Source organism: Triticum urartu, chromosome 2 (genome assembly GCF_003073215.2).
Source record: "Triticum urartu cultivar G1812 chromosome 2, Tu2.1, whole genome shotgun sequence".
In the NCBI taxonomy this organism is placed as follows: Eukaryota; Viridiplantae; Streptophyta; class Magnoliopsida; order Poales; family Poaceae; genus Triticum; species Triticum urartu.
The window spans coordinates 105535612-105551464 of record NC_053023.1 but is presented as its reverse complement, the minus strand read 5'-3'; the positions used below and the strand labels follow the sequence as shown (position 1 = coordinate 105551464).

Genomic DNA, 15853 nt, shown 5'->3' with positions numbered 1-15853 from the left:
AGTGACCTTGAGCCAAAAGGGATCAGAAAATACATTTGCAAGCATGTGAACATGGCAAAAATATAATCAGTTCTTAGACTTAGTGAAAACTGGAGCATGCTGAAACAGATATCAAGTAGGCAAGTTTACACTTTATGCTTCCGGCTCGTATGTTGTGTGGAATTGTGAGCGGATAACAATTTCACACAGGAAACAGCTATGACCATGATTACGCCAAGCTATTTAGGTGAGACTATAGAATACTCAAGCTTGCATGCCTGCAGGTCGACTCTAGAGGATCAACTACAACATCCTCGGCAAAATTGCTAACAAGTAGACAACCTGCCCAGATTCACGAAATGACAAAAGTAGAGCTCGATTGACTCAAGCTAGGGTGCTCCATAATTGCAAACAAAGACATGGATGGATAGAGCACTACAAGATTAACAAAAAATCCTTACTGATCATCCTCAAAAGAGGCACGGATCACTAGGAAACAACATGAACATATGGCATATTGAGATAAACAGATCAAGGACTTAGTGGAAATGCTAAGTCCCTGAAATCAGCATAACGAATGCTCCACTTTGTAAGCTTGTGCTATTCACCACACACATCACAAAAATACATGGGTTTCACCCCTGGATAGATGGCAAAACATATAACAAAACTCATGTAGAGCTCAGGGGCATATCATGCACACAATAATCATGGCAAAAATGACAAATATCTAATTGGAGCAGCAGATCTGACAATTATCTCAAATAGCATTCTTCTAATAGCATTTCGGGCATTAAGATGAACTCAAATGAAAATGATGCAATGAGATGAAATGATGTACTCTCTGAGATGAACATTTTGATATGCTATATGCCCAAAACGGAGCTACGGATGCAAAGTTACGATGCGATGAACATAGCCAAAAATTTAGGGTTTCGGGCAAAAAGTCAACCCGATCCGAATCTAGAGGTGGACTGTAGCGGTGGCGCGTTCCACGAGGTTCACCGGAGATGGCCGCGGCGGTGGCCGGACTTGCCGGTCTTGGGGGGTGACCGGAGCTCGCCGGCGTCGGCGGAGCTCGCCGGGGCGGCGTTGGACGGCGGGGAGGCGCGGTGGAGACCGGGCGACGATGGTGCGGCGAGCCGGCGCGGTAGCGCGGCAGAGGGCGGCCGGCGGGCGGCGCGCCTCGGCGGAGGAGGAGCCGGGCCTCGGGAAGATGCCCCGGGCGGCGGCGGGAGGCAATGGGCCTCGAGGGCCCCTCCTGGGCCTCCCGGGCCGGCGGTGACGGCGAAGTGGGGCGGTGGCGCGACCCAACAAGCGAGCGACACGTGGCGGCGGCGGGTGGATCCGGACGTGTCCGGCCGGACAAAAAAAATGTCCGCCGGCGCGAGAGGTGGGTGGTTCTAGGGTTTCGTCCGTGAATTGAAATGGGGGGTTCTTTATATAGAGGTGGAGGGAGCTAGGAGAGTCCAAATGAGGTGCGGTTTTCGGCCACGCGATCGTGATCGAACGCTCTAGATGATGGAGAGGGTTTTGGTGGGTTTTGGGCCAACTTGGAGGGGTGTTGGGCTGCAACACACACGAGGCCTTTCCGGTCCCTCGGTTAACCGTTGGAGCATCAAACGAAGTCCAAATGCTACGAAACTTGACAGGCGGTCTACCGGTAGTAAACCAAGGCCGCTTGGCAAGTCTCGGTCCAATCCAGAAATGTTTAATCCCCACACACGAAGGAAAGGTAGAAATGACCACCAGAGGAGAACGGAGCGCCGGAATGCAAAACGGACAACGGGGAAAAAGCTCGAATGCAAGAGATGAACACGTATGCAAATGCAATGCACATGATGACATGATATGAGATGCATGACAACGACAACAACACACGGAGACAAAAACCCGAACCCGAGAAAATAAAATAACTTAAGGCCGGAAACGGCAAGAGTTGGATTACATATTGGGTGAATCATATCCGGGGTGTTACATGATGGGGATCGGAAAAATTGCAACTTCTCCAATAAGTCGCTAAGACACCTGCCCCACGGTGGGCGCCAACTGTCGTGGATCTAAGACTGACAATAGAACGGGGGGTAGGTATAAGGAGGCAAGATCCTAGCTATGGAGTAGTTGTACACACGAGTTTTATGAGTTCAGGCCCTTCTCGGAGGAAGTAACAGCCCTACGTCTCGGCGCCCTGAGACGGTCGACTGGATTATATGTGTGTGTGTGTGTGTGTGTTTACAAAAGTGCGAACCCTTGTCCCAGAGGAGGGAGGTGGCTTATATAGAGTGCGCCGGGACCCCAGCTCCCCTCCGTTACACAGAGTTCAATGCTCATAAAGGAAATGCGTTACAGGTAACGTCTATAGTAAATGTCATAAATGCTCATAATGCTATGGTTTAAGTCTTAACTGTTGCAGAGTGGAGGGTTCCTCATCTTCTGGTGGTCTAGTGTCTTCAAGGTGGTCGAGTAAACGCATCTCCACGGTCGAGTGAATGATGATTTCTCTTCGACTGCTTTTGATTCTTTGTAAAGATGTCTTTGGGGAGGGTATGCTGGACAGGTCCATGACCCTACCCTAGATACATAGCTTCATCAGTCATGTCCTCATCACAACACCAAAACGTTACGTCTAGCCGCCAGGGAGCACTCCAATGCAACACCAAAAGCTCCCCTCCCCTCCCCCACGGGGCGTCGGTGATGCCGCATCGAGCCACCGGTGAAGCTTTATTGCAGCCGCGACGGAGCTCTACCGACCCCGGTGGTGCTCCATTGCAGCGCCGGTGATGACGGTGGATGCTGCGATGTAGCAAGCGGCGGTCATGGCGGAAGCTGCGACACAATGCATGGCACGACGACGCAACCTGATTTGTCGGAGCTGCAGTGGAGCAGCGATGCAGCGGCGCGAGGCGACTATGGTTTGTAGCAGCTGTGTAGGAGCAAGCGTTGCAGCAATGCGAGCAGTGGCGGCACGGTTAGGGCGACGGGCGATGGTGCTACCATGGTTGTGATGTGCCGCTGGAAGAAGAATATGGAGGAGCAGAACGAGCAGCCCAATGCTTTGTGCAGGAAAGAGATAAGGAAAGAAAGGGTATGGGAGAGAGTGAGATAAGCGGCTCGTTGGGTTCACCGGACGTGCGGCGCTCGTCAGAAACGACTTACAAAGCGCGTTGAGCAGCCGGTTAATTTAAACGATTTCCACAGACAAAAGCAAAGGTAACTGCTAGAAATCAATTGACTGATTTCCTATAAAATCAGCCGGTTGATTTTAAACATTTTCACATACAAAAGTAAGGGCGGCCGCTAGGGATCAATCGACTGATTTCGTAGAAAAATCAGCCGTCTAGCCGCGACGCTTGATAACCTCTGCGAGGTCAGCAACAACGCCCTGCCCCTGCAGAGGCATCCACAAACTCGCAGCAGCGGCGATGTTGCGACACCCCGACAAGCGCAGCACCGGTGAGGAGCGACGGCGGCCGCTGTTCATTCATTCCACAAACTGAAAAAGTGGCCAAACAAAGGGGCATATTTCCCGAACAAAAAATCAGCCCGTTTCTGCTGATTCCCTACCCGGATGAAGCATCAACACTTCAACTAATTCTCAAAAAATAAAAATAAAAATCAACACTTCAACTAAAAGCTCCCTCAGAAAAAAAGCTCCACATAAGTAAAATGACAGCAATTCACATTCATAATTAACCTACTTCATGGGCATCTCATACTGCCCGATACACCTTAATTAGAACACTGATTTAGTGTAGAAGATAGATAATGTAAGTCACAAGACAAATGGATACGAGTAGAAGATGGATGATGTCAGTCAGTCACGTATAGTCGTAAGAGATTAAGAAGAAGATAGCTCTCTGTCCTGCAGCCAGTCCTGCAAGAACTCCTTGATCTCCTCAAACTCCTCGGCGTCCTGCGAGGCCAGGTCGAACACCTTCCGCCCCAGCGCCTCCATCTCGCCGAGCCTCTCGCGCCTTGTGTCACCCCGCCGCAGCAGCCGTCCCAGCTTGCAGCACTTCGGTATGGAGGACGCCTTTTCGTGCTGCAGCACGTGGAGGATGTGCCGGCATGGCAAGCCGTCGCGCAACATCTTCCGGCAGCTGCACCTGAAGACGGCGCTCGAGTGCGTCTCCTTGTCGTCGTTGGCGCGGTCGTGGGACTGCAACACGCTGAAGAGATCGCCGTGGAGATCCAGCGTGTAGACCTTGGGGCCGGAGCCGTCGGAGCTGCTGCTCAGGGTGTCGACGATCTCGAAGAAGTCGTCCAGCGCCTTGATCTCCTCTAGCACGATGGCGAAGTTGGCCGGCGTGAAGGACCGCGCCGCGTCTACCTCGAGGCACTCGTGCTCCGTGGTCAGCTCAACGCGGGACTTGTCGGCCTCCTCGTCGAGCTCGGCCTCCTGCGCGCGCATGCAGTTGCCCCTGTAGTCCGCGAGCTGGAGCAGGGCGAGCAGCGTCATGTCCTCGGAGAAGCTCGTGCGCAGGCCCGAAGATAGGCAGAGGCACTCCGCGCCCTCGTCTTCGTCACTCGCCATGCCGAGGAAGAACTTGTCGCGGACGAAGGCGGCGGCCCAGAGCTCCCTCTTCACGTACATCCTGCAGAGCCACTCCTGGTTGCTCGCCGTCCTGTGGCTGGCCACCAAACTGCGCCACCGCTCCTCGAACTCCACCGGCGAGCAGCCGTCCTCGAACATCAGCGACCTGAAGCCGTCCTCGGCCGACCAGCCGCCGAGGTGCTCCCTGACGCCTTCCTTCAAGTGGCACGAGCAGATCCGGTGGTTGGACAGCGGGAGCACGGTCTCGACGGCGTGGACCAGCGCGTCGCCGCCGTCGGTTATCACGGACTTGGGTCTCTCCTGGCCCATGGACATCACCAAGGCCCGCAACAGCCAGACATACGAGTCGGGGGACTGGTCCGCGAGGACGGCGCAGCCGAGGAGCACGGGGCGGCGGTGGTGGCTCATGCCGAGGAAGGGGACGAAGGCCGCGCCGTACCTGTTCGTCCCGAGCGCGGTGTCGATGACGACGACGTCGTCGCTGCGGCCGCAGCTGCTGGCGCGCGCATCGGCGTCGGCCCAGAAGAGCCTCTTGAGGCGGCCCGCGGCATCGACCTCGTACTGGTAGAAATGGTCAGGGTCGTCCTCGTTCTTCCTGCGGCGCAGTTCGCCGAGAACCGCCGCGGTGTCGTCGCTGCCGATCAGCGCCATGGTCGGTCTTGTGCGGCCTAACAGGTGGCCAGGAAATCAATTCGAAAAATCAAACGAGAAGGCGATCGACCGACACGCTGAAATGCAAGATCGAACGAGTAAAGCAAACCAAAGTAGGGCGATTGGCGAGTAGTAACAAGGACCGGGGCGAGCGGGTACCTCCGGGCTGCGGCGGCCGACGGGGGAGGGGCGGCGGCGGCGGCGGAGATGGCTTTGGGGTAGCAGGAGGAATTGTGGCGAGAGAGAGAGAGAGAGAGAGAGAGAGCGTAAGCGTGGAGCTCGGGCCTAAACACTAGGGCGTGGGCCGTGGCAACAGACCAGATCGGTTACACCGGATGGTGTGTTTTCCAATTATATTTTTTTTAGTACTGTTTTTCCCAAAAAAGTGATGAAATTTCTCCCCTCAATAAAGGTGATGAAATTTCTTCTTCTAAAAAAAGGTGATGATTTTTTTTGAAAACCCCTCCCATATGTTAATTAATTTAAAATATTCATACAATCATCCGTTACAAATTCAGCCACACAGGGCGGAACACTATTAAGAAGCACACCATCGGACCTATTATCAAAGCTAAACTTCGCAATCTCGTGCGCCACCCTTTTAACCCTTCTGTTAATCTTGGATATCTTGCAATTTACCATCAACTTGAATAAACTCAATGCTTCTATCTTTGGATCAACTAGAGAAGACCTGTCTAGAAGATCATTTCCAAGGAAAGAAGCCACAAAAGAACAATCAGTTTCTAAAATGATGGACTTGTGAAGAATAATACCAATGAACAACCCCACAAGGGTCGCTCTCAGTTCCACTTCATCCGCGCTATTGCACACCCCAATATAATCCCAGGACGATATGATAACTTCTCCAGTATGGTTCCTGGCCACGACGCCCACACTTGCAGCCCTTAAAGCCTCCACATAACTCGCGTCAACATTAATCTTAATGAACTCCGTAGCGGAAGTCTGCCAAGTCACAAAATTCTTTTGCATATCATTAGTAAAATTTAAGCCATCCACCCTCTCTTTACCTTTGATGTTAATCTCCATCTTCACATTTGGATGACATGATGAGAAGGACGCCCAGTAATTCTGAATGAAGCTCACAGAGTCGGAGATTTTTTCCTTTTCCTTACCAAAAATCAAATCATTCCTCGGGTGCCATGCCCTCCAAAGCATGAATAAAATTTGCTCACGCACCATCGGCCTTACTTGATCCAATAAGATAAGTAACCAATCCGGCCCCGAAAAATTGAAAAACACTTCATCTGGTAAATTTGATACCTCCCTTACCGCCAAGGGTGATGATTTTTTTAAGTAGGTGATGGTGTGTTTTCCTATATTTTTCACTTTATCCATCATGTCTTCTAACAAAAAGTGGTTTCTAATAATAATAGAAATTGAATTTCCTAAAAAATCAGAAGGGGAACTCTCTTTATATATTTTTTGAAACGAATACGTATTACCTGAGTTCGCGAATTGGATTGGATCACAGTAATTGGTTTCGAATGACCACATTCCTATCAGGCCCTTGATATATCCACTCATCTAATTCTGCAATGTTGTAGTAGTCTCAGTAGTGATACCTAATTATCTCGGAGGTCTGCCTTATGATGTTATGAAAGGTATGTTGTTTAGGGTTGAATGATATGCATGATCATACCAAAATTTGGCAAGTGGGATCCATTGGTTTCATCTGTTTGGGCAAGAATGCACAAAACACGTGAGAAACACTACTAGGAAAAGGGCTATAACTAATATGGACATTAATGGCGCACCATGTATGTGATGCGCCACTGCTATATAGCAATGGCACACCAGATACAGGTGTGTCATTAGTGCCCTTATTACTAATGGCGCACCAGACACACGGTGCGCCATTACTAACAATTTTTTCCAAAACTAGTAATGGCGCACCAAGGCACAGTGCGCCATTACTACTTTCAACTAGTAATGACGCACCACACACTCTGTGCGCCACTACTAACAGTTTTTTTACTTTTTTTCAAAACTAGTAATGGCGCACCAGGGTACAGTGCGCCATTATTAGTTTGAACTAGTAATGGCGCACCACAACCACGGTGCGCCACTACTAACAATTTTTTTTTGCAAAACTAGTAATGGCGCACCACGTAACAGGTGCGCCATTAGTAACCATTGGTAACCTGAGAGTAGGTAGATATTTTGGACAGCCACCTACCACACTCACTTTCCCCACTTCATTCTCTCCACCTCCTCCTCCAAGCTTGTCTCGGCTGCCTCCTCCTCCTCACCTCATTTGCACCATAGATTCACCCAAATTAAGTGGTTAAATTACCTTTTTTGATAGGTAAGTAAGGGGAAAGCTTTCTTTATGTTGTAGATCTACTTTTTTCTCCCTCCAACAACGTGCACATGCACTTTTTATGGCCTAGATCTACGTATGTTTGTGGTGTTGTATATGTTTGTGGTGTTGCATATGTTTGTGTTTGCAGGTACTGGTATTTAAAATGCGATAGTTGCCAATATTTTGCCGGAATGTTGATTCATTTCCGTTTCGGCGAGAATTTGGCACTATGCATTCTTTTTGGTCCTATTTTTAGGCAAAGTCACGCCAAATTTCTTTTGGTTCTAAAATATCGTTTTGCTCTATCCCGCAGGCGACCATGGTCCGCACGATGATCGAAGGCATCATGAATAGGTTTTTGAGCTCCGCGAAGGCCGAGATGCTTCAAAAGAACGAGACGGAGATAAGATGTCCGTGTCGAAGATGCAAGCTGGGGAGCCTTATGGACCCGGATTCCGTACAGGTGCGGGACCATCTACTCTTGCGTGGTTTCATGGATGGCTGTCGGTGGCAAGGTGATGAAGATGATTATGAAGTCGTCCATGGGGGCCGGGCAAGAAATGAGGAAGGGCAGCAAGACAACCGCGGCAAGGTCGGGCGAGAAGATGAAGAATCTCTAGGACATGATCACGAAGTAGATGCATTACATAGTCATCATGTAGAAGATGCCGGACATGATGACGAGGAAGATGCCGGAGCAGACGAAGGGCATGATCATGAAGATGAAGATGCCGGAGCAGACGACGATAGACCATCGATGGGCTGGGTGCAGGACCCTCATATTCAAGAGCTGCTTCTCAAGCAGACGGATAACGCAAGAGCTGCTGCCCGAGAGAAAGCCAAGCTGGATCAACTGGAGATAGACGCGGTTACTCCATTGTATGAAGGATGCAGGCCCGAGGATACCCGCCTGAAAGTAACGCTCATGGCTCTGGAGATGAAGGCAAAACACAAAATGACCGACGCATGCTTCGACGAGAACATGTCATTCTGACACGAACGTCTTCCCAAGGGGAACAAGTGCCCGACCAGTTTCGAGGAGGCGAAGAAAATCGTGTGTCCTCTGGATTTACCGCACGTGAAATACCATGTGTGCATGAACAATTGCATCATTTATCGGGACGAGCACACGGAGTGTACCATATGTCCGGTGTGCGGCGTCACTCGATACAAGAAGAGGAAGAAAGCTCCTCGAAAAGTGGTGTGGTACTTTCCGATCACTCCTCGTCTGCAACGGTATTTCATGGACCCTAAGGTAGCAAAGCTCCTGCGTTGGCACGCGGATAGGGAGGAGAAGAAGCGAGAAGATGACAGAAATGATCCGGAGATAAATAAAAAAGACAAGATGCTGAGTCACCCTAAGGATGCGAGCCAGTGGCAAGCGTTGAACTGCGAAAACCCAGAATTTGGGGACGATCCAAGGAACATCGTGCTGGGTGCGAGCACCAATGGAGTCAATCCGTTTGGCAGCCAGAGAAGCACACATAGCACCTGGTCTGTATTTGTGTGGATGTACAACCTTCCCCCTGGTTGTGCATGAAGAGGAAGTACATTCACATGAGTATGCTAATTGAAGGGCCGAAACAACCAGGGAACGACATCAATCTGTATTTGGGGCTGCTGAAAGAGGAGCTAGACACGCTATGGAAAACGCCAGCCAATACGTGGGACGCCGCTGAGAAAAAAATATTTCCCTATGAGAGTCGCACTGCTCAAGACGGTGCACGACTATCTCGGTTACAGATATGTCGCGGGGCAGGTGGTCCACGGATTTTCTAGATGCGTCAGGTGCATGGATGACACAACATATCACTAGCTAGAAAGAGATCCCGGATCTTCAAAAACCGTGTTCATGGGACATCGAAGGTGGCTTCGCGACGATGACTCATGGAGAAAACGCAATGATCTGTTCGATGGTGAAACCAAACCCCGAAGACGCCCGCGTACGAGGAGCGGCGAGGAAATAGACGAGCTGTTGAAAAATTGGAAAGATTGCCCACTGCCGGGAAAGAAGCAAAAGGCGCCAGAGCCGGGAAAGAAGCGAAATGCGCCAGAGCCGCCGCTGAAGGTGTGGAAAGCGAGGTCTATTTTCTGGGACTTGCCGTAATGGAAGATCCTCCGTGTGCCTCACATCCTTGATGTCATGCATATCACGAAGAACATGTGCGAGAGTCTGCTTGGTACCCTGCTCAAGATGCAAGAGAGGACCAAAGATGGGCCGAAAGCAAGGGCAGACTTGAAATCAATGGGCATCAAGGAGGAGCTTCACGCTAATGATGATGATGATGATGAGGCGAAGCAGGACACAGAAAGTTGTCGCAGAGGCAAAAGGCCAAGAAGATCGGAAATGACTACCCTCCCGCGTGCTCCACTCTAAGTTAGGAGGAGATCAAGCAGTTTTTCACCTGCCTCGTAGGAGTAAAACTTCCTTACGATTACGCGGGAAGATAAGCAGATACCTAGACTCAGCGAAGCAGAAGTTCAGCGGGATGAAGTCTCACGACTGTCACGTGCTGATGATGCAGATACTTCCAGTTGCAATCCGTGGGATCATGGACGCGCACGTCCGTGAAACGCTATTTGGCCTATGCAACTTTTTCGACGTCATCTCTCGGAAGTCGGTTGGCGTGAGGCAACTCAGAAGGCTACATGAAGAGATCGTGGTGATACTATGCGAGCTTGAGATGTACTTCCCGCCCGCATTCTTCGATGTTATGGTGCATCTGCTAGTCCATGTCGTGGAGGATATCATCCAACTCGGGCCAACGTTCCTGCACAGCATGATGCCGTTCGAAAGGATGAATGGTGTCATCAAAGAATACATTTGCAACATGTCACGTTCAGAGGGAAGCATAGCCAGGGGCTTTCTGACCGAAGAGTGCATCTCCTACTGCACGAATTATCTAGGCATCGAGAACCCCGTTGGTCTGCCCGTCAACAGGCACCTCGGCAGGCTCGCTGGATGGGGTCACCGCGATGGTTACCGCGAAATACATGTCGACTTCGAGGGTCGACTCGCCGACTTTGAAAGAGCAAACCTAGTCGCGCTACAACACATAGACGTGGTCGATCCTTGGGTGGTAGAGCACAAAAACTTTATTGAGAAGATGTACAATGACCGAGGCCAACAGAGGACGGACGGAGATATAATCAAAGAGCACAACTCATGTTTCATGCGCTGGTCCAAGGAAAAGCTTCTGTCGTACCCTTTACATGAGGATTCTTCCGCGGAAGAAAAACTCATATTCGCCTTGTCACAGAGCGCTGAGCACAACCTGATGACCTATGAGGCGTACGATATCAACGGCTACACATTCTACACCGAGGACAAGGACATGAAGAGCGATGGTTATCAGAACTCCGGGGTAACGAAGGAATCCTATACCGGTAACGACAAGGACAGATACTACGGAAGGATCTAGAAGATCTGGGAGCTGAGCTATGCTGGAGAGAAGGTCCCGATGTTCCGTGTCAGATGGGCCAAGAGCGTCCTAAAAGAAGACCGGTATTTCACCACCATGGTTATACCCGAAGCCAAATCCAAGACCGCGGGCGCAAACGTCATCACGAAAAATGAGCCATGGGTACTGGCTTCCCAAGTGGACCAATGCTTCTTCATTACCGACCCGTCAAAGCCCGGTCGTGTTGTCGTGAGGAGAGGTAAAAGGAAGATCATCGGAAAGGATGGAGTCGCCAATGAGCAAGACTTCGACAAGTACGGTGACCCGAAGATGGAACATGACGACGACGATGAAGTGCCATACACCACAAGAAGAACCAGGACCACCCTACCTAAAGGACGTCCATTCAACAGAAGAACTCCATTTGCAAAAAAGAAGGGCAAGAAGATTGTGAAAAGATAGCTAGCTAAGATCGATTGTATTTAAATCGTAGTCTTCATTTCTCGATTGTATTTCGACATATTGAAATGATATTTCTTCTGTTCTAGTCATGAATATTTATTTATGTTTATTATGGTATTGAATTTCTAACTCACAAAAAGTATTAAATTTGTTAATATTTTTTGAACTCATGAATATTTTTAAATTTCATGGGAACCTTTTGAATTCATGAATATTTTTTTCAAATTTGATGATATTTTTTCATATTCATAAATGTTTTAACAATTCACAAATGAATGCAACTAAAAATCCAAAAAAAATATTGATGATATTTTTAAATAACAAATTTGATGATATTTTTTTATATTCATAAATATTTTAAAATAACAAATTTGATGATATTTTTTCACATTCATAAATGTTTTCAAATTTGATTGTCATTTTCTAAAAAAATTATTAGATGCAACTAAAAATAATAATAATAAGTTACTAATGGCGCACGAGGAGAAGGTGCGCCATTGCTATCAATGTACTTATGGCGCACCCCTAGGAGGTGCGTCATTGGTATACCAATTTTTATGATATTTTTCAAATATTTTCAAATAACAAATTTGAAGATATTTTTTCACATTCATAAATGTTTTCAAATTTGTTTGTCATTTTCTAAAAAAAGATTAGATGCAACTAAAAATAATAATAATAATAATAAGTTACTAATGGCGCACCAGGAGGAGGTGCGCCATTGCTATCGATGTACTTATGGCGCACCCCTAGGAGGTGCGCCATTGCTAAACTTCCCCCTCTATCTCGCCAGATCCCCCTCGCCCCCCGCGCCAGACCCCCCTCCATCCGCGCACCCCCGCCCCGCTCCCCCGCCGCCGCCGACGACCCCCGTGCCCGCTCCACCGCCGGAGTCGCCGCTGGAGCACTAGGAGGAGGAGGCACGCGTCCACCAGGAGAGGAGCCCCCCCAAGCTCGATGGCCCATTTCTTCTTCCTCCGACCGACCCATCTCACAGTCGCCACCGGTGCTTCGGTCCATCCCTGCGGCAACCGAGGTGTCCACAAGCCTCGTGGTGAACTCCTCCCTCGTCCCTTCTTCCCACGCCGCATCGAGCTCATCATTGGATTTGTTGACTGATTCGTGCGCGCGCGTGGATGCAGGGCGCAGGTGCTCTACTACGCGGTGGAGGCGCTGCTCCGGTCGGGGCACGAGGGCGTCTACGTCGCCGTCGAGCGGCCGCTCCAGCTCGCGCAGACCGCCGCCGTCCTCGAGGTATGCCGCCCGCTGGATCTTGATTCTTTCTCTCGATCTGTTCAGTTCTGACTTCTGAGCTCTGCATCCTACTTTGTGTGCCTGTCAGATCCTCCACGGGTTGGTCGGGCTGGTGAGGTCTCCGATGTCGGCCACGCTGCCGTAGATCGGGTCGCGCCTCTTCGTCACCTGGGGCATCCTCTGGGGCTTCCCTGAGGTGCGGTCTTCTTCTCCATGGCGTCTCTCTCTGCTCTTTTTGCTGCGTGCATACCTGATGCTCTGTTTCCTCTATTTTCTTGGTTGGGTCTGCAGACCAGGACACACATCCTGGTGAGCTCCTTGGTAATCAGCTGGTCCATCACCGAGGTATGCATGCTCCTGAATCCTGATAATCTAGGAATTACAGCTCTTCAAATTAACTGTGTTATCGAGCTGCGAGACGCAGCTGTTGCTGTTAAACTAGCTGAAGATGTGCTACTGAACTAATGCAATGCGACGATTATTTTTACGTATGGATGTTGCTGTTCCAAGTTGAATTTCAAGATACTTGCGATAGGTGTATCACACAAAATTGCTGCGGCTTAATTCACTCTACTGTTAGTATTATATTACACCAGGGGAGGTGTGTATCATCAGGGTGGTGCTGAGTCAACTAGAAGTCAGAGGCACCCTAGAAACATGTATATTTTCCAATCATGTATCCTAGTATCTGTATGATTAATCTCAAATGAGACAAATCAGGTTAATAATGCTCATGTACCAGAAACTTCAAACTTGAATGGAAAGAACCTTTAAAGCAGAGGGTGGCAGAGAAATTGTGCTGCATATTATTATTCATCAAATCCTATAGGTTGGCAAAGTCATGGCATACGGTCCTTCTGCTGCCCTGTTCTGGAGTTATATTGCTGCTCTAGTACATTTCATTGGTAGTGCACTTCACTGCATTTTATATAGGAAACAAGGTCTCAGTTCTGGAGTTTTATTGTAGTGTCACAGTGAACTAGCAGCCTGTTTTTTAATAGGGTAGTGTGCTGGTACATGCTTTACTTAGTCAAATCCTAGTGCAACAGAAGGCTATAGAAGGCATTAGCTATTGCCCAGCTGGTGTTGGTTAAATTCTTCACTGCATCCTGATCCTATCCACACAAGGTCTCAGCTTTTTGGTTACAGTGCTTCTGTGTGCATTTTAATGGTAGTGCAATTTCACTGCGTTTTGTCCAAAGAAGGCCTCAGTTTTGGAGTTGTATTGCAACTGCGGCAGCATGTCAGAGATGTAAAGCTCATGTTACTGTCATCTGCTTGTAGTGTCACAGTGAACTAGTAAGTTCTCACACTATAATTAACTAGTAACTTGTAGTTATGCAGCAGCCTGAACCGTGGAGATTCACTCTCAAAATCATCATATTGCTTTCCTTTTTCACATTGTATCATCATCCTGGTACATATTCAGTGTGTGTATGTGTATCAGTGTATGTGTTCAGCTTGTGTTGCTAGATGATACAAATGTGCAGTTCTCAGTTTTCATGTATATACAGGTCACGAAGTTGAAGTCTTTTAGATCACCACAAACCGAGCAAACATGCCACAAGTAAATAGTGTTGGCGGCTCTAGCAACAGCATTGTTAGAGAAGTTTCTCGAGAGGTGGGATAATGATTTTGCAGGTACCCCGAGAGGCCCTTGAGTTTGTCGGAATGTCGATTAACTTCCGTTCCGGCAAATTCGGGTACTCCATATGTCCTATTTTCAGCAACGGTCATGCTGAAATTTTTCGTGAATTTTAGCATGACTTTGCTAAAAATAGGACATATGGGGTACTTGCAACTAATGCATGGGCCGGGGTATATTGCATATTCCAATAGGAATGTAAATATGTGCACCTGATTCAAGTAAATATGTGCACTCATGAAATAGGAATGTAAATATGTGCACCCGATTCAAGTAAAAGAAGATGTTGCATATTCCGACCACAACGACCGAATTAATTATCCTCATCGAGAAACTTAGACTACTAAATAGAAAAGATTTGAAAATCATGGCATGGGTCTCCTTTTTTTCTTTCTTTAGAGTTTTCTATATGCACAATTTCTCGATGTTTCGATGAGAATTTCTTGACTTTCCATATATAGAAAGAGATAGACTATAAATGACATCTCTTATGTCAATAAGACCAAAGGGATGGATATTAAATGATAGGAAGTGCTAGGAAGTGAAATAGAATGAAATAGAGCCACTTTGGGCTTCCCTATGAAATGAGGCATAATAAAAATGTGATAAAGAAAGCACCACCTATATATATATTGAGTATTGATTCAGCATCACATGCTTTTTTGGAGATTGATATAGCAAAAATATTTGTAGAAGAAGATCATGGGTACCTAGGCAATATCACAAAACATCTCTCAATTGATCCCAAAACACCTAGGCAATATCACAAACATCTCTCAATTGTTCCTTGACAATAACCAACTTTTTGGCGTCATTCCTTGAGAATTAGGTTATTTGGTCAACTTAGAGATCTTGTTCCTTGACAATAACCAACTTTTTGACCAAACTTTTTTCCTATTTAGAGCGAAACATGGCCCACAACGATGAGGCCGGCGGTTCAGGCAAGGCATTCTAGGAGCTGTACCAGGAGATGGAGGAAGAACCTCATTGCTATGAGGACGCCGCGGAAGACACCGATCCTGACTACACAACCCCTAGTGGCGTCGGGGATGACACCACTAATGGTGCCGCCGAGGATGCCACCACTGATGATGGCAGCGCACGCACAGATGGCAGCCAACCGAAGAGGCAACGGAAGGACGGGCGCCCGAACATGCTCGACACCGTCAAGGAGGAACTTACTGAAGTGTCCTCCGAGGGGCATCCAACGGCGCCCAAAGAATTAGTCAAGGGGTACGCGGGACAGCTCGGGTGCATTCTCCAGAGCATCGTCTCGATCAACACCGAGAACCTAAGGCATCGTGGCCGAGAGAATTTGTGGGACCTCCTCTTCACGAAGCTGCACGAACAATACAAGTTCCCTGGTGACTTCACAAACACACGCCTCTCAGGGAATAAAGTGAATAGTGCCGCCCTCACGAAGATGAGCACGGCCCTGGCTACTTGGAGAGCCGCGGTGAAGAGAATGATAGTTATGAGAAGATCAAGGAGAAAAGTCCTTCGATCAGCGAAGATGACTACCTGGAGTTCAAGATCAAGTGCGAGAGCAACGCAACCGTGGAATCAAGTCAGTGGGGGAAAGA

At 48.5% G+C, this 15853-nt stretch overlaps 1 protein-coding gene and 1 pseudogene across 1 annotated transcript; one reads left to right on the top strand and one right to left on the bottom strand.

Moving 5' to 3' along the window:
* Positions 1-3622: 3622 nt before the first annotated feature.
* LOC125541216 (protein FAR1-RELATED SEQUENCE 7-like) lies at positions 3623-5420 on the bottom strand. Its single transcript, XM_048704679.1, has 2 exons — positions 5345-5420; positions 3623-5202 (listed from the first exon to the last, which is right to left on the bottom strand). Exon 2 carries the CDS (start codon positions 5183-5185, stop codon positions 3818-3820), a length of 1368 nt encoding a protein of 455 aa, XP_048560636.1. The 5' UTR covers positions 5186-5202; positions 5345-5420; the 3' UTR covers positions 3623-3817.
* A 1571-nt stretch (positions 5421-6991) lies between these two features.
* Positions 6992-13090, top strand: LOC125535285 (annotated as a pseudogene).
* The last annotated feature ends 2763 nt before the right edge of the window (positions 13091-15853 follow it).